We start from the raw sequence: 19,743 nt of genomic DNA on the forward strand, positions 1-19,743 counted from the left end.
TGGTGATAGAAATAATGCTGGTGATCACATGATAGAATTTTGGAACACCAATGACTTATTTATTGCAAATACCTTTTTTCAACAACATAAATGGTGATTATACATGTGGACTTCACCAGATGGAGTACACAGGAATCAGATCAACATCTGTCAAAAGAAGTGAAAGAGAACTCAGTATCTTCAACCAAAACAAAGCCAGGAGCTGACTGTGGAACAGACCATCAACTACTCATATGCAGGTTCAAGTCGAAGCTGAAGACAACTAAAACAAGTGTATGAGAGCCAAAATAAGACCATGATTATATCCCTTCTGAATCTAGAGACCATCTAAAGAATAGATTTGACACACTGATCACCAGTGACTGATAACCAAAGGAATTGTGGGATGACATCAAGAACATCATACATACAGAAAGCAAAAAGGCATTAAAAAGACAGGAAAGGAAGAAAAGTCCAAAATGGATGTCAGAAGAGACTCTGAAACTTGCTCTTGAGCAGAGAGTAGCTAAAACAAATGGAAGAAATGACAAGATAAAAGAATTGAACAGAAGATTTCAGAGAGCAGCTTGAGAAGACAAAGTCAATTATTATAAGAAATGTGCAAAGACCTGAAGTTAGAAAACCAAAATAGAAGAACACACTTGGCATTTCTCAGGCTGAAAGAACTGAAGCAAAAATTCAAGCCTTGAGTTGCAATATTGAAAAATCTTTGGGAAAAATATTGAATGATGCAGGAAACATCAAAAGAAGATGGAAGGAATACACAGAGTCACTGTACCAAAAAGAATCAGTTGATGTTCATCCATTTCAGGAGGTGGCATATGATCAGGAACCGATGGTATTGAAGGAAGAAGTTGAAGCTGCACTGAAGGAATTGGTGAAAAATAAGCCCCCAAGAATTGACAGAATACCCACTGAGATGTTTCATCAAAGGGATGCCACGCTAGAGGCACTTACTCATCTATGCCAAGAAATTTGGAAGACAGCTACCTGGCCAACTGACTGGAAGAGATACGTGTTTGTATCCATTCCAAAGAAAGGTGATCCTGCAGAATGTAGAAATTATCAAATGATATCATTAATATCATGTGCAAGTAAAATCTTGCTGGAGATAATTCAAAACCAGTTGGAGCAGTATATTGACAGGGAACTTCCAGAAATGTAAGCTGGATTCAGAAGAGGATGTAGAATGAGGGATATCATTGCTAATGTCAAATGGATCTTGGCTGAAAGTGAAGAATACCAGAAAGAGGTTTACTTGTGTTTTATTGACTATGCAAAAGCATTCGATTACGTGGAGCAAAACAAATTATAGATAACATTGAGAAGAATGGGCATTCCAGAACACTTTTACTCATGAGGAATCTGTAAATGGACTGCGAGGCTGTTGTTCGAATAGACAAGGGCATACTGCATGGTTTAAAATCAGGAAGGGAGTGCCTCAGGGTTGTATCCTTTCACCATACTTATTCAGTCTGTATGCTAAGAAAATAATCTGTGAAGCTGGACTATATGAAGAAGAATGCAGCATCAGGATTAGAGGAAGACTCATAAACAACCTGCAATATGTAGATGACACAACCTTGCTTTCTGAAAGTGAAGATGACTTGAAGCACTTACTGATGAAGATTAAAGACTGCAGTCTGCAGTATGGACTACACCTCAACGTAAAGAAAATGAAAATCCTCACAACTGAACCAATAAGCAGCATCATGATCAATGGAGAAAAGATTGAAATTGTCAAATATTTCATATTACTTGGTTCCACAATCAATACCAATGGGAACAGCAGTCAAGAAATCAGATGACATATTGCACTGGGCACATATGCTGCAAAAGACCTCTTTAACGTGCTGAAGAGCAAAGATGTCTCTTTGAAAACTAAGGTGCGCCTAACCTAAGCCATGGTGTTTTCAGTCACCTCATACGCATATGAAAGCTGGACAGTGAATCATAAAGACTAAAGAAAAGTTGATGCTTTTGAGTTGTGATGTTGGTGAAGAATAGTGAAAGAACTAACAAATCTGTCCTGGAATGCTCCTTGGAAGTGAGAATGGCCAGACTTTATCTTACCTACTTTGGTCATGTTATCAGAAGGGACCATTCCCTGGAGAAGAATACCATACTTGGGAGCTCTGGTGGCATCGTGCCTAAGGCATCTGACTGCTAACCAGAAGGTTGGTGGTTCAAACCCACCAGCCACTCCTCGGAAGAAAGACTGGACGATCTACTTCCCTAGAGATACTGCCTTGGAAACCCAAGGAGGGGTCGCTATGAATTAGAATCAACTCGACTTGACAGCAGTGAGTTGGTTTTTTGGTTTAGAAAGTGGAAGATCAGTGAAAAAGGGGAAGCCCCTCAGTGAGATGGATTGACACTGTGGCTGCCACAATGGGCTCAGGTGTAGCAAGGATTGTGAGGGTGGCACAGGACCAGGCAGTATTTCATTCTGTTGTACAGAGGGTAGCTACGAGTCAGAGCCACCTTGACAGTATGTAAGAACAATAACATACTTAAATGAAAATGCAGGGTAAAAAGTGCATTTTGATTTGTTGTAGCTATTACTTTTACAATCTAGTGTTATCGTGGAGCTTCATATACCTATGGCCTGTACTTTTTTGGGGGGAGCTATTTCTGATAGCTGTATGTTAAACTGATCTGTCAGGTAGTATCCCCAAAGGTCTAGTCATGTTACTGGAATTGAACATTAGTTTACTTTTATTTATTTTTCTTGATAAGCAGTTTCTAGTCCTTTCTCTTTTATCCCCCTTGTTGTTATCTGCCTTCTTAGTATACCTCTGATGTGGTAAATAGTTGTTGGTAATTGCTTCAATACTAAGAGGACTTGTAGTCTAGGACATAGCTTTTGATTGTCTTATATTTCCATTAACATTGTGGTTCAGAATAATGGCAGTGAAATAGTTCAAATGTTTCATATTGTATATTGGACCTTCCCAGGTTTCTTTTCTGTGGAATGTACTACTGTATATTCTGTAGAATTGCCTCCTCCTAATTAGTCTGAGCTCCGGTGGCACAGTGTCTAAGACATTTGACTGCTAACTAGACGGTTGGTGGTTCAAACACATCGGCTGCTCCATGGAAGGAAGATGAGGCGCTCTACTTCTGTAAAGATTTACTGCCTTGGAAACCCAATGGAGGTTGCTACAAGTTGGAATCAACTCCATGGCTGTGGGATAGATACCATAAACTTAAATGAAGGCTTGACAAAAACTATGCATTAGAGAACTTAGTAGGCTTCTTGGACAAGGTTCTAGAATGGATTATTGAAAGAATGTTTCAACAGTACTGCTAAAGAAAAGCGTTATTCACGAGGGCCCAGAAGTTTTTCAATTAGCCAAATTTTTGGATAGGATGATAGCTATTGTACAAATGTTTTCTCATCATGACCTTGTGAATAAAATAAATAAATAGAGCTGAATGTTAATAAATTAGGCTGTTTACAAATACTTCAGTAACTGGCCAAATGGCAATGATTCATGTTGTTGTTGTTGTTATGTGCCATCAAGTCAGATCTGACTTATAGAGACCCCTCCTTGGGTTTCCAAGGCAGTATCACTATGGAAGTAGATTGCCCAACCTTCCTTCTGAGGAGTAGCTGGTGGGTTTGAACCGCCAGGCTTCTGGTTATCAGTCAAGTGCTTAGGCACTATGCTACCAGAGCTCATGTGTCACTGGTAATTGATAGGACTGTAATAGTGGGCCTACGCCCTTCAGTCTCCTTAGCATATTCCTGACCAATGGCACGGAAGTGTAGAACATGCTGAACAATTCTGAATATAAATAGCTAAGCTCTAGTGGCGCAGTGCCTAAGGCACTCGACTGCTAACCAGAAGGCTGGCAGTTCAAACCCACCAGCCACTCCTCGGAAGGAAGATGGGGCAATCTAATTCCGTAGTGATACCACCTCGGAAACCCAAGGAGGGGTCACTATGAGTTGGATCCACACGACAGCAGTGAGGTTTGTTTTTTTTTTGGTATGGAAACAATCTAAACGGCACTGTTAGTTCTTTCCTGTATTGAAATGAAATTTGCCTTCTTAGAACAAGAAGGTTGGGTTTATATTAAGGATCAAAAACCATCTAGATTAACTCGATGTAGGTGTGGCTCAGGAGCATGTGTGAAACTTAAATGGTTTTAGGTGTAATTTCAACTACCTGTAGTTACTGGTCTTAATTGAACAAATGGAGAATAGTTAAAATATTACCAGAAATATTGTATTCAGAACTGGGGAGGTTAGTTTCTGCCATACTCTGAGCATGGCAGACAACATGTGGAAAGGGTTTGTTTTGGAAGTCATATCTAAATTGGATCTTTGGTAAAGTGGACTATTTTTAAAGAGAAAATGAGATTAGTTCAGTTGAAGTAACATTGATTCAGTGCGTATGATGTATCAGATGCTGTTAAGCATTGCTGATACATGATTATCACCTGTATGTACCCTGTTCTTAGCTCCTGGTCCAGTAGGGGGAGACAGGCTGCTCAACACACTGCTGTAAGCACAATATAGGCTGTACTTTGAAACCCAAACCCATTGCCTTCAAGTCACTTTCAACCCATAGTGACCCTATAGGACAGACCAGAACTTCCCTATAGGGTTTCCAAGGCTATAAATGTTAACAGAAGCAGACTGCCTCATCTTTCTCCCATGGAGTAGCTGGTGGGTTTGAACCACTGAGGTTCTGGTTAATAGCTGGTCACTTAAACACTGTGCCACCAGGGCTCCTGTTTTTTAAGCTCAGAGGAGTACAATTTAGCCCTGATTGTCAGAGACTAGGGAAGGCTTTCTGGAGAAAATGACATCAAAAAGGAGTGCAGTACTGTGAGTAGGATTTAGCCAAGGACAAAAAGGAAACCATATGTAGTCTTGAATAAGTGATATGATTTTTTTTTTTTTTTTTTTGGTTCTAGAAGAAACAGCTGCTCCGTGGGAGAAAGATGAGGCAGTCTGCTTCTGTAAAGATTTACAGTCTTGGAAACCCTATGGGACAATTCTGCTGTGTCCTATAAGGTTGGTATGAGTCGGAATTGACTCAGTGGCAGTGGGTTTGGTGTTTCTTCTTTTGAGGAGATAGGTGGAAAGTAAATTGCAGTTCACTATATGAAAATTCGGGAGCTCTGTAGCGTAGTGCCTAAGGCACTTGAATGCTAAACCCACCAGCCACTCCTCGGAAGGAAGATGGGGCAATCTAATTCCGTAGTGATACTGCCTCGGAAACTGAAGGAGGGGTTGTTATGGGTCAGGTCCGACTTGACGGCATATATCAACAACAACAACATGAAAATTCAGAGGTAACAGGCCTGGAGACTGGCTTCATCTCATGGAGGCTCACATGAGCATTTCATTAATCACACAGTAACAGAATTCCACAGCTGTACAGGATCCCATTCCCACGCTACAGACCTGCCCTGCTCTAACAATTAGAGCTGTCCAAATGAGGCAGCTGCACTGGGAAATGGGAAATTGTATCACAGGATGTTTTCAAACAAAGGTTGGATAATTTGTGAGGAATACTGTGGAAGGGATGATTAAATTTAGTTTGGAGATGCCCTCTAATGTACTTTTGACCTCAGTTCCTGCAGCCCTCAAAAGAAGCTGATAGTCCTATGGATAAAGGCAGCAGGTTGATAATTCATAAACTATGGTTTTATTTCTACTACACAAAACTTGTTTTTCTCATTAAAACTGGGAGAACTTAAATGATACAAAGTGCAACACTATACCAATATACTTTCTTTTCCTCATGGTTATGAAAATGCTTAAATCAAAACAAAATTTCAAGTTTAAAGGAATTACTTTTTCAGCCCAAGCTAGTATTATTATAAGCCTGTATGTCTGGCTCCCTCCCTCTACCAGGTAGTCACTACAATGATCAAGGGGAATTTTTTATTTTGCTGCTGAAAACTGAGAGATGGATTGAAGCCGTCAGAATTTGCATTCTCTAGCAAATTTTGCAGCAGCAGGTAATCCAGAGGAAAGCAGAGGCAGGGAAAGCTTGCCATTCAGTGTTTATGGAAAACATACCACCTGGCAGCAAGGGTGTTTCAGGAGTGAGAATCAACGCCAGACCTGCTCAGGGCAAAAAGGTGACCTGCCAGGTGGAATAGGAGGGCCCCTGTCCTAGGCGAAGAGAGGGCCACGGCCTTCAGTTGGATCTTAGGCTGCTGCAAGCCATTGGTACGAAGGGACATATAAAGTCAAAGAAAAAGAATACTTGTTTCTGTTACTGAATCAGAAAGAGTGCAAATTAATGAACTAAAAATTCATTTTCACAATCTAGACAAAGGATAAAATAATAAAGGGCAGGAAAAAGGAATTAAAAAAAAAGCATACTTTAGGTAATTAGAAAACAGAAAGAACTTTTAGAATTGATAAAGAAAAAACACTTCAAAAAGACGTTATAACCACAGATAGGGAGTGGTGAAGAATGGTGAGACATAAGGACCCAAGATCAATCTAAACATCAGTCACTTCAAGTAGGATAGACGCGATGCGCCCTCCGCTGTGATGCAGTAGCAAGTATATGGCACCAGAGTACTTGCTATGAAATACCGATGACATAACCGAATCGGAGTCTAATCAAGCCTCTGGATCTACCTACCACCTTACAGGAAAGGCAAGGGACAGAGGAACATGTACAACAAAACCTCAAGGGTACCATCAGCCAAATCCTGAATGTGGGAAATTCTAGGTGGCCTAATTTCTTTAATGAATATATGAGGGAGAGAAAGAAGGGCAATTGTTACAGATTTTAAAAATCAATCAAATGCATCTGCCCTTGTTCAGATCCTGATTTGAACAAAGTGTTGAGACAATCGAGGAAAATTTAACAAGAACACAGTATTATATGTCATTAAGGAATCATTGTTAATTTGTTGGCTTGGATAATATTATCATGGTTCTGTTAGGTTTTTTAAAAATGCCCATTTAATGGAGATTATGTTATTTATGGGAGAAATTATGTCTAGATTTTATTTTAAAAACTTCAGAAAAAGTATAACAAAAACAAAAAGGGGGTGGGAGGAATAGATGAAACAAGAATAGTAGAATATAAATAATTGCTAATGCTGAGTGATGGGTCAGTGGGGTTCTTCTATGATTCTAATATTTTATATGTTTGAAAATTTCCATAATGAGAACTTGAAAAAATGTTAAGACAATGTTATATTCACATTTACAAATACAGTCCAAACCAAACAACAGATTTTCTAGGAAAAAGCCAAAATTGTTTCAAAAATGGGTTGTTGTTAACATTACGTACATTATGTACAACAGAACGAACCATTGCCTGGTCCTGAACCATCCTCACAGTTGTTGCTATGCTTGGCCTTATTGCTGCTGCCACTGTGTCACCCCATCCCCTTGAGGGCCTTCTCCCCCCCTTTTTTTTTTCAATTTTATTTATTTTGTTGTTGTTGTTGAGAATATGTACAACAAAAAACCCATCACAGTTGAGTCGATTCTGACTCAAATCGACCCATAGGATAGATTGTTGTTGTTGTTGTTGTTATGTGCCGTCGAGTCGGCCCCGACTCATAGCGACCCCTCCTTGGGTTTCCGAGGCAGTATCACTACGGAAGTAGGATTGCCCAACCTTCCTTCCGAGGAGTGGCTGGTGGGTTTGAACCGCCAGCCGTCTGGTTAGCAGGCAAGTGTCTTAGCCACTATGCTACCAGAGCTCCCTAGGATAGATTAGAACAGGGCTATTATATATATATATATATATATGTATATGTGTGTGTATATACATATATATATTTGTTTGTTTGATTTGGGTGAAAGTTTATAGAGCAAATTTATTTTCTGTATGGTTCATAAATGTTTTGTTTCATGATACTGACTGCAATTCCCCCATGGTGTAACAGCTCTCTTTCCCACTTCCTCCCTGTAGTTACCTCTTCCCTGTGTCCTTCCCTCCCATGCACTCCGCCCCCCAGTTGTCTCCCTGTGCAAATACTGCCCTTCTGTTCTCCCATAATTGATCGCTTCAAGGAGTATATCTACCTGATGTAAATGTTCATCATATATGCCTGTCTATTGTGTGGCTGGAAGCCATGGGAGTGAGTTCAGTTGCAGACCTAGGGGCCATGGTTTTGGGGGTCTCACCAGACTCTATGAGATCAAATCTGCTGCAAAAGGCCTCTTGAAAGTGTATGAGAGCAAAGATGTCACTTTAAAAACTAATGTGCACCTGATCCAAGCCATAGTATTTTCAATAGCCTCATATGCATGTGAAAGCTGGACAATGAATAAGGAAGACTGAAGAAGAGTTGATGCCTGTGAATTGTGGTGTTGGTGAACGATATAGAAAATACCATGGACTTCCAGAAGAACAAACAAATCTGTCTTGGAAGAAATACAACCAGAATGCTCCTTAGAAGCAAGAATGGCCAGACTTCATCTCACATACTTTAGTCATGTTTTCAGAAGGGATTGGTCCCTGGAGAAGGATATCATGCTTGGTAGAGAGGGTCAGTGAAAAATAGGAAGACTGTCAACAAGATGGATTGACACAGTGGCTGTGATCAAGGGCTCAAGCATAACAAATATTGTGAGGATGACACATGACCAATATTTTGTTCTGTTGTACAAACAGAACAAAAACAGTTGCTATAGGTTGGACCTGACTTGAGGACACCTAACAGCACTTCTTTCTGGGACAGTGACTCTGTATTCCTTCCATCTTCTTTTGATGTTTCCTGCATCATTTGATATTTTGCCCATAGAATTCCTCACTATTGCATTGAGGCTTAAACATTTTCCTCAGTTCTTTCAGCTTAAGAAATGCTGAGTGTGTTCTTCTCTTCTGATTTTCTAATAACTCCAGATGTTTACACATTTCATTATAAAACTTGGTCTTGTCAAGTTGCTCTTTGAAATTTTCTGTTAGGCTCTTTTATCTTGTCATTTCTTCCATTTCTTTTAACAACTCTCCATTCAAGGGCAAGTTTCAGCGTCTCTTCTGACATCTATTTTGGTCTTTTCATCCTTTCTTCTTGTTGTTTTTTTGCCATTGAGTCAGATCTGACTCATAGTGACCCCTCCTTGGGTTTCTGAGACGGGATCCCTACAGAAGGAGATTGCCCAACTTTCCTTCCGTTTCATCCTGTATTATCTTTTAATAACCTTTTCCTCTCTTTATGTATGATGTTTCTGATGTGATCCTACAACTTGTCTGGTCTTCGGTCATTGGTATTCAACGCGTCGAGTTTATTCTTCAGATGGTCTCTAAATTCTGGTGGGATATATTCAAAGTTATGTTTTGGCTCTTGTGGACTCGTTTTAATTTCCTTCAGCTTGCTTCAATTTAAACTTGCATATAAGCAATTGATGGTCAGTTCCACAGTCAGTTCCTGACACTGTTCTGATATTGAGCTTCTCCATTATCTCTTTCCACAGATAATCAATTGATTTCCACAGTAATCAATTTGATTCCTATGTATTCCATCTGATAAGGTCCATGTATATAGTCGCCTTTTATGTTGTTTGAAGAAGGTATTTGCAATGAGTAAGTCATTGGTCTTAGAAAATTCTGTCATGTGATCTTCAGCATCATTTCTGTCATCAAGGCCATATTTTCCAAGTGCTGATGCTGCTTCTTTGTTTCCAACTTTGACATTCCAATCACCAGGAATTATCAGTGCATCTTGATTACATATTTGATCGGGTTCAGACTGCAGAAATGTTAAAAACCTTGTTTCTTCATCTTTGGCTTTAGTGGTTGGTGCGTAAATTTGAATAATAGTATTATTAACTGGTCTTCTTTATATATGGTACTGGCAGGATTGTACTTCAGGATCGATCTTGAAATGTTCTTTTTGACAATGAATGTTACACAATTCTTCAGTTTGTCATTCTTGCCATAGTAGACCATGATTGCCTGACTCAGAATAGCCAATATCAGTCTATTTCAGCTCATTAGTGCCCAGCATATTGATCTTTATTCATTCCATCTCATTTTTGCCGACTTCCAATTTTCCTAAATTCATACTTCATACATTCAATGTTCTGATTATTAATGGATGCTTGCAGCTGTTTCTTTTCATTTCGATCATACCACATCAGTAAATGAAGGTCCCAAAAGCTTTACTCCATGTCATTAAAGTCACCTCTACTTTTGAGATGGCAGCTGTTCCCCAGTCACATTTTGAGTGATTTCCAACCTAAAGGACTCATCATTTGGCACAATATCAGACAGTGTTTCACTGCTGTCCATAAGGTTTTCATTGACTAATTTTTTCAAGTGGACCGCCTCTTGCTTCTTCCTAGTCTGCCTTAAGTCAGCTTAATATTTCAGCTCCCCTGAAATCTGTCCACCCTGGATGACTCTGCTGGTATTTGAAATACTGGTGGCATAACTTCTTGTATCACAGCAAGAGCCAAGCCAGCACAGTGTCAAACAAATAGCCATGAGAGATGTTTTCAAAAAGTACCAAAATGTTATTACTTCCAAAAAAGCCACAGGATCCAGACTTGGCAGAAACATTTATCAACCTTTAAACAAATAATTCCTAGTAATTCTTTTTTTTTAATTTTATTTTGATTTGGGTGAAGATTTACAGAGCAAATTCACTTTTCATACAGCAGAGTTCACATATACGTTGTCTCATGTCATTGACCACAATTTACCACAATGCAACAACTCCCTTCCCACTTCCTCCCCATAGCTACCTCTTCCCAGTGTCCATCCCTCCATATTCTCCTGCCCCCTGAGCTGTCTCCCTGTGCATAAGCAGCCCTTCCTTCTCCCATGATTGTTCTCTCCAGGGCGTGTGTCTACTTGAGGTAAATGTTCAACTCTGAACTTAGTAATTCTTAATGATGTTTTTAATGACATAATTTGATGTCAAAACACAACAAAACTGAAGCCCAATTATAGGTGAAATACAGATGCAAAAATCCTAAGTATTAGCAATTAGGATTCAATGGTGTGTTAAAAGAATAATACACCATAATAATATAGCATTTATTTCAAGACCATGAGAAAAGATTCATCATTAGAAAATCTATTGCTAGGTTAAAAAAAGAAAACCATTTAATGTTCATAAATGCTCATAGTGACCCCACTGGGTTTCTGAGGTGGTAAATCTTTACAGAAGTAGATTGCCCCATCTTCCTTCTGAGGAGTGGCTGGTGGGTTTGAACTGCCAACCTTCTGGTAAGTAGTCAAATGCCTTAGACATCGCATCACCAGAACTCCTTACAAAATGCAGGCAAGACATAAAATTCAACTGTCATTACTAAGAAGAACTCGATTTTAGAAACTAGGAAGATATTTCAAGTTAATAAGATTTTCGAAAAACAATGGCAAATTACTGATAAATACTGGAAACATTTTCATTAGGAGCAATGTCAGGAAAATCCCACAGTGCCTCAATTCCTTATCCATAATACTGAAGCCCCAAACTTCCGAATATTTTTAAGTGTTTTCAGAATCTTAGTGGCAAAACTAAACCCAAATCCATTGAAGTCACAGTTTTCATTGTTCCCACTTAACATGGACATGTAAATATTTCCCTTCAGAAATAGTATGTTTAATTACAACATGTCGCCCCAGACCCATTGATTACTGCTAAAATGATTCGATGAAAAGCTGATGGGTAACTTTAATGACTGGATCAGGGAGACAGCTTCTGAACCCAGTGATCAATCTTATCACATAGCTGACAACCAGACACTGCTTGCTTCTTGATGGTAAGAGTGGTTAGACCAGCTGTTAAATATTTTTTGGTAAAAACCAAATAAAACAAAACCACCACCTGTTTCTTTGTGGTATTCTAGGAGTAAACGTAAATGTACAGTTCTTTGTAGTATTAGGGTATATTTTTTCTCTAGCACCGACAAAGCAAGTAAACCAAGTAACTCAGATAACTGCTGTTACCCTGTTTCAATTTATGGGTTGTTCTTCAATTTCAACTGTTTTTATCCAATGCTCAACAATAAGAACAGCAAAACTGAATCAAATTTATTTACCTATGGGTTTACAGGGAATGAAAACTCAACGAACAACCCATTGCTGTAGAGTGGATTCCATCTCATGGCAACCCTATAGGGCAGAGTAGAACTGTCCCATAGCATTCCCAAGGCTATGATCTTTACAAAAGCAGAATTCCACATTTCTCCTGCAGAGCAGAAAGTGGATTCAAACTGCTGACCTTTCAGTTAGCAGCCTTGCTAACCACTGCACCACCACAGGATACCGAAGGTAAAATACAGAGAGGTACAATTAGCCAAATCTGAGAATTCTGTGAAACAGTCTTTTTTCTTTAACCAAAACATTGAAAAAAAGAGGGGGGGGGACCTATGGATTGAAAGCAATTTAAGAAACATATAATCAAAATGGTATAAACCTTAATTAGATGCTCCTTTGACTAAACTACTCATGGAAATAGTTGATGAGACAATGAGAAATTTAAACAGATAAACAGACTGTTTTGGTTCTCTCTAGTACTGCTCTAACAGAAGATAACACAAATGGGCGACTTTAACAGAGATTGATACACTTACAGTTTTGGAGGCTAGAAGATTGAGTTCAAAGTGCCAGCTCTAGGGGTGGGGTGAAAGCCTCTCGACCTTGGGCTTCAACTGTCTCTTGCTCCCAGCCCACTGGAACTAGAGGTGTGTCTTCACTCAGCCAACTGCTGGCTCCTGAGGCTGCCAACCCCAAGGTCGACAAATACAATGGCACAGTCCCGATATTACCACACAACACGGCGCCCACTAGTTCAAGTCCAGAGACAGTCCCAAGATCAGCAGGATACACAGCAGGCTGCTAAATGAATACTTGGCTACATGCAGGATCCAAGCATGCGAAAAAGCTGCAGACCATTCCCAAAGCTTTTCCTTATATACTGGAAGCAGACCACAGCCCTAAAGCAGCTGCTCACAGCAGATTCCACCATGGAGTTGAATGCCAGTCTAATCGTGGAGAATAACTACAAGCAGCTGCCCAGCTAATCAAAATCAGGCCCAGCCAAGTTGACACACAACCTCAACTCCCACAGACTGGATATTTGATGGGAACAAATAGTCATTAATGTCGTACAGGCATGATAATAATATTGTGCTTTTTTTAAAAAAAGTCTTCATCCTTTAGAGACACATACTACACACTAATGTATTATCAAGGAAATATGCTGTTTGGAATTTGTTTGAAAATAATCTAAACACACAGTAGGATGTTTGCAAGTGGACATCAGCAGAGATGAAATAAGATTGGCCATGTGTTAACTATTGAAACTAGGTGCCAGGCAAATGTGGGTCATTAAAATATTCTAGTTTGGTGGTTTTATTATCTACATAAAAAAAATTCTTTTTTAATTCAGCTGTACTGAATAGATTTGAACTATAATTATTGTATGTAAACTTGAGAAATAAAAAAAAAAACAAAAGGAATTATAGACTAACATTTCTGTAAATCTATAATCAGTGTAGACTTTCTAAGCATGACATCAAAGAAATTGTAAAGGCAGAGATCAATTGATTTGACTACATACAAAATGTAAAGTTCTGTGGAAATGGTCATAAATAAAGTCAAAAGATAGAGTGAAAAACACTAGCATATGGCAAAAGGCAAAAATTCTTCATATATAAAAAAACAAACCCATTTCCACTGAATCGATTCTGACTCATAGTGACCCCTATACTGTTTCCAAGGCTGTAAATTTTCATGGAAGCAGACTGTCTAGTCTTTCTTCTGTGGAGCAGCTGGCAGATTCAAACCCCCTGACCTTCTGGTTAGCAGCCAGATGCCTTACCACAGCACCACCAGAGTGCTTTCATATCAACAAATTAAAAATTCCAAACCACCACAGAAAATGATAATGGTTAAGGATGTAAGCATTTTAAAAATAATACCAATTCAACAGACATTTGTGGTAGTTAAATTTGTATGTCAATTTGGCTGGGCCTGGTTGAGTGGCTGGGCAGCTGGTGGTAGTTACTCCCCATGATGAGACTGGCAATCAACTCCATGGTGGGATCTACCACAAGCAGCTGAGTAGCTGCCTGTGGGATGTGGTCTGCTTCTTGTATAGAAGGAGAATCCTTGGGGATGGTCTCTTAACTTATGGCACGCTTGAACCCTGCATGTAGCCGTGTTGTTGTTCAGGAGTCTGCCATGCTCTGCCGACCTGGGAACTTAAAGGGACTTGAATTAATGGCCTGCCGTGGAGTTTGGTAACGTCGGACTGTCTTTCTACTTGTCAGCTTTGGACCTGGCAGCCTCAGCAGCCAGCAGCTGTCTGAGTGAAGAAATGTCTCTAGCTTCAGTGGCCTGGGAGCTAGAAGCAGAGCTGAAGCCCAAGGTTGAGGGGCTTTCACCCAGCCCCTAGAGCCTGGCACTTTGAACATGGACTTAAAGCCTCCAAACCGTGAGAGAATAAACTCCTGTTTGTTAAGGCCATCCCATTTGTGGTATATTCCTGTCACAGCAGCACTAGGGAACCAGAACAACATGACAGCAGGAACACAGTGAAAAGCTGTGGGGATGTGAAATACCCATTTATAAGCAACAAATTGAAATTATGATACACTTTATTCAACAGCAATATGATAGCAGATAAATTTGCTTATTGCTAGGAAACACTGTTCCACAAATGAGTATATTTTTATTTAAAAACTTATGCACATTAAAACAGGAAAGGTTTCACAAATATAACAAATGTATGGTATATTTTTATTTAAATTTATTTAAAAATTATACACATTGATACATAGAAAGGGATCTGAAAAGACAGTAGTTCTCTGAGGTTGTAAGTACTTAATATTTTCCTTGACTATAATTTCCTGTAATGAATTTCTTTATAATAATAAAAGTCTTTAAACATTAGCCCTAGCAATAAAACTATAAACAGCTTTTAAAAATTCATACATAGTAGCATTTTCTTTCCTTTTCAAATTCTTTGGCATTCAAATTACTAATTATCTTTTAATCAAACATTATTGAGCCAAATGTATGTATTAAGAAGGACAGGCACATACATATTGTATTTTAAGGTTCAGATCAAAGGAAAAAAGAATAAAACCTGAGGTAAGATAGCATGAAAAAGCTGAAGTTATCAAAGGATTTATAGGACAGAAAAGCAAAATCTTATCAAAATTACTGTAATTGGAATCATAAAGTAAATGAATGCTTACTTCATCTGTGTAACAGCAATGATTTGTCATCAAGGTCTTTAACAGTTCAATACATTTAATTTAATAAACTTTGGAAATACAGACAATTCATGAATTTGTTTTCAACCACATGTGAGGTCATCACTAACATTTCTGATAAGGAAGATGGCAGACTCCTTTAAGTTTATCATATTTTCACCACTATTCTAACACGTTACTTAACAAACTTTTGTCTGGAAGTCAATTCACGTGTCAATCTCAAATACCACTACTATCTATTCTGTAACACAATGTCTTATTTCAATGGTTTTCAACTATATTTTAAAACTAAATAAAAGCCTTAGAAAAAAATTTTCCTTTATTCCCTTCAAGATAAATTTGAGTCTAAACAGTTGACAATTTTGTTCAAAATTTTAATAAGGGAACCTGTCAAAACAGGTTCACATTTTTAAGAGTTTTCAGACATAACTATAAATTTGTTACTTTTGCTCAATTCAATATTTTTGAAGAAGTTTATTAATAAGAAATCTGTGGATGCACTAAAGAACATACTTAGGCACTGAAGTAAATACTTAACAATAAAGAGAATAAATATTAACACTGGCTAATGCCGTTAGGAAGGGGTATATCCTACCTACTACTGATAGAAATGATAAGAACCAGTTGGTGGTCTGACAGCGTTAAGTCCTCCAACATCAAAACTGAAGAGCTGGTTCTATGAGCAAGTGTCAATTGTAGTTTGTTGGAAGGCAGTGTATTGTCAGCATACGGCTTCCTCTGATGTTCTTCCCAACATTCAAATTCTTTTGTAATCAGGCATTTATCAGATTCTGCAACTGTTTAACAGGAATACCGAACTAACTAAAGCTGACTCTGGCATCAACATTAACAAGTTTACTAATGTTTCTACTGTAAATTTCACATTTCTAATAAAGTTTTATGTAGACGTTGGAATTCAAAAGGCCAAGTGTGTGTTTTACTTGAAATTACATAATTTTTTTCATGAAAAAAGTTGTCTAGTAACATAGATTGCTTCTGCATCAGTTCCACACACAAGACAAGACCCTAAAACATCCAGACTGTTCACAGACAGAGTCCTGTTGGGAAGCAAGCTTGTGATTTCAATCCGGTCCTTGGCAGGGTCAGTGGTGAGCCAGGAGCTTAGGAGAGACTGGTGAGCATTAGCCTGGCTGCTAATGCTGTGAGACAAAAAAGTACTGTTTCTTCCTCCTGGGAGAAAAAAGGGGGAAAAAACTCTTTCAAGAGAATTTTATAGTCCAAATGCAAAATTCCAGAGATTTACAAATGCGATGATTCAAACTTGTTGAATTCTGAAAATAACAGACTGATAATTCCATTATCACATACTGTTTACAAATTTTTGTAAAATATACATAGCAAAAAATGTGCCATTTTAACCATCCTTAAGTGTACAATTTAATGACATTAATTACAGTCCCCATGTTGCACAACCATCACCATTATCCACGTCTACAAGTTTGTCATCACCCTGAACAGTAACTTAGCATCTCTTACATAGTAACTCTCCATTCTGCCAGTAACCACTCATCAGTTTTGTCTATATGTATGTGCCAATTTTAGGTATTTCATGTAAGACACATTCATCATTTTTGATAAAAGGATTATTCAGTAATATCAAATATGTAAATTTCCATGGGATAATATGACTCTCAAATGTTGTCTTTATGCAAAACTGATTTAATTTTGGCCCTGTTTTCCGTTCATCTTTCAATGCAAAGTCTCAGAAATGTAGCAGAATGGCCAGAAGCCAAGTAGAAGAAATAAAGGAAAAAGAAACCAAAAAATTTAGATAATACACAGAAATAAAACTCTTAAATAATAAAAAATTAAGTCATTATGAGAAACCTTCTGAACATATTTCCAGACAATTCTAATAATATAATCAGCTTGCTTTTGACCTTCTATTTTTACTTTTTAGAGAAATGTTCTTATAAGTAGAATTTTAGAACATGACTAGATTTTAATTTGTAATTCTAACAGTGCTCTGCAATTAAGGCAGAACAAAGTGAGGCAGAAGTAGCAGATTTCAATTTTAGCTATTATTTGCAATTTTCTTCCCAGTCAATACTCTGTCAGATCAAGTAATGGTAGATTTCATTCATTCAACAAATACCCGAAAACCTACTATGGCCAGGCTCTAAGAATACAGGTGTCAGGTTCTAAGAATACAAAACAAAGTCCCTGAGTAAAGATCAGTAGGTTTAAGTCTTACTGATTTTTGAAGGCCCAGCTCAGCTGTTTTCTCCAAGAAGCCTTTGAGGCCTCTAATTCATGTTGCTCTCTTCCTCCCTAGAGTCTTCACCACTTACCATTCATTTCCTACCTTGCAACATGTACTATGACTTAACTCCACATGCCCCTTCTCCATAACCAAATTAAATACTTCAGAACAGGCTGATTGTTTTATATTTACCTTTTCACAGTGTCTGATGCTGGGCCTTTTAGTAACAGACACAGAGTACAGTAAGTAGCTTTATTTTCAGTCTAATCAAAGTGCTTCAAACAGCAACGTTTCAAATGCAAGGTATAGGGGGAGGGGAGGAAGGAAGGAAAAACCAAGTGCTTAGCCTAATCCTTAAATAAAAGGACAAGTTACTTCATAAATGAAGTCAGCATAGGTATTGTTAGGCTGGGTTCTCTAGAGAAGCAAAACCAGTAAAGCTCATATATATAGAGAGAGAAAGAAATTTATCTTAGGAAAATGGCTCACACACTTATAGAAACTGGCAAGTCCCAAGTTCCTGGATCAAACGTCAAACTGGAAGCTTTCCCCGACTCATGCAGCTGCAGGGGCTGATGAGCTCGAGGTTGGCAGGCAGTATACAGGCTATTGACTCTGATGGATGACGACTCCAAGATCACTAGGCCGAATGGTAGACTGCTTGCTCACAGATAGCTGTAGGCAGCACAATAGGATCCAGATCCACAGAACAGTGTCTCATTTTCCAGAATGTCCATATATTTATTGGAAGCAGGCCACACCCCTAGGGAAACGCCCTTTCAATGGACTGGCTGCTCAAAAAATATACATCTGATCTCATGATAGGAATAACCACATCACAACTGCTTAAACCACTCAGAATCGTGGTCCAGCCAAGTTGACACACAATCCCAACAATCCTAGGTGTCGATGCCTGCTCCACACATTCCATACTTTTCTGGAGTTTTTAGAATTTTTTTCTCTTATTAGTCCTGTACTTTACACTGGCCCTGAGTACTGTAAAAATCAGCATGAGAACCACTGTGCTACGCCATCTGGTCTCTCTGCTTCCACGTTTCCCATCCCTTCCCCACAGCCCATTATCCACACAGCAGCCAGTGATTGTCTGGAAATCTAAGTCAGTTCACCAGTCCCCTGCTCACAACTTCCAATGGCTTCCTATCACACTCAGAGTAAAATCGAATGTCTGTACCATGGCCTACAAAACCCTACAGGGTGTGCACCTCAGCTACCTCTCCTACCACCTGCCATCTGCCCACCTTGCTCACTGACCAGCATCCCCACTGGCCTTGCTGTCATCTGCTTCCTGTCTCAGGACCTCGGTATCTGATGCTTGGTCAGCCTGGAATGTTTTCACGTAACTTATACCTTGACTACTTCTTGTCACCTCCACCAAGGAGCCTTTCCTTATACTTCCCACCAGAACCAGAGCCCCTGCCTTTATTCTTTACCCTCTATGTTTTACTTTTTTTTTAAAAAAAAAACATTTTATTGTGGTTTGGGTAAAATTTACAGAGCAAATTCATTTTCCATTCTGCAATTTATATACATTTTGTGTGTGTGTGTGTGTGTGTGTGTGAGACATTAAGCTGCCGTTCCCTCAGTGTAACAGTACTCTTCCCACTTCCTCCCTGGGTTCCTCGCTGCCATCTATCCATCCTTCTTTTCCTAACCCCTTGCTGCTTTCTAAACTTTGTTTTTGGGCAAATGCTGCCCTTTTGGTTCCAGACGGCTGCCTGTTGTGAGGAGCACGTTCCTCCTTTAGTCTCCTTCCCAGTTACTGTCACTGTATTAGGCCCAGTTCCCCTGCTTTCAGTTCCCTTTCCCACTGTTCTGGGCTCCACTAGGTCTTGGGGCTGGGAGCCTGCAAACTCAATTTTCCAGGCTCCCTTCCCACCTGACTTCCAGATGGATCTACCAGTGGGAGGTACTGATGGGTGAGTGGAAGGCGGAAGAGGGAGAAGCAGCCCTCTTCCAGCTCTGTTTCTGGCAATGACAGTGCTGGCAGCTGTTCCGGTTCTGGCTGAGGTGGCACTTTTCTGCTGATCCAGACCAATTCTGACAGCATTTCCAACAGTGCAGCAGCAGGGATATTAGCAATTTTTCATCTCTGGGTAATATCCTTTCTTCCTATTTGCTCTTCCAGCCCTTCTAAGGAGCTCTGGTTGGAAGGAGGACTGGGCAATCTACTTCCGTAGAGATACTGCCTTGGAAACCTAAGGAGGGGTTGCTATGGGTCAGGACTGATCCAATGGCAGTGAGTTTGGTTTGACTTCTGGTTAAGGAGCTCCAGTGGCGTAGTGCCTAAGGCATGTGACTGCTAACCAGAAGGTTGGTGGTTCAA

General features: G+C 39.2%; 1 protein-coding gene across 1 annotated transcript in view; it reads right to left on the bottom strand.

Annotated features, from left to right (window-relative positions):
- Nucleotides 1-16,136: 16,136 nt before the first annotated feature.
- The window catches only part of NUP43 (nucleoporin 43), a 13,937-nt gene continuing 10,330 nt past the window's right edge, over nt 16,137-19,743 (bottom strand). Inside the window, exon 8 of the mRNA XM_007943205.2 lies at nt 16,137-16,366. Within this exon, the coding sequence (XP_007941396.1) occupies nt 16,137-16,366 (230 nt within the window). The remainder of the gene's footprint in view (nt 16,367-19,743) is intronic.

The sequence above is a fragment of the Orycteropus afer genome, unplaced genomic scaffold (genome assembly GCF_000298275.1).
Source record: "Orycteropus afer afer isolate SDZICR_OR568_19922 unplaced genomic scaffold, OryAfe1.0 scaffold00101, whole genome shotgun sequence".
Lineage (NCBI taxonomy): Eukaryota > Metazoa > Chordata > Mammalia > Tubulidentata > Orycteropodidae > Orycteropus > Orycteropus afer.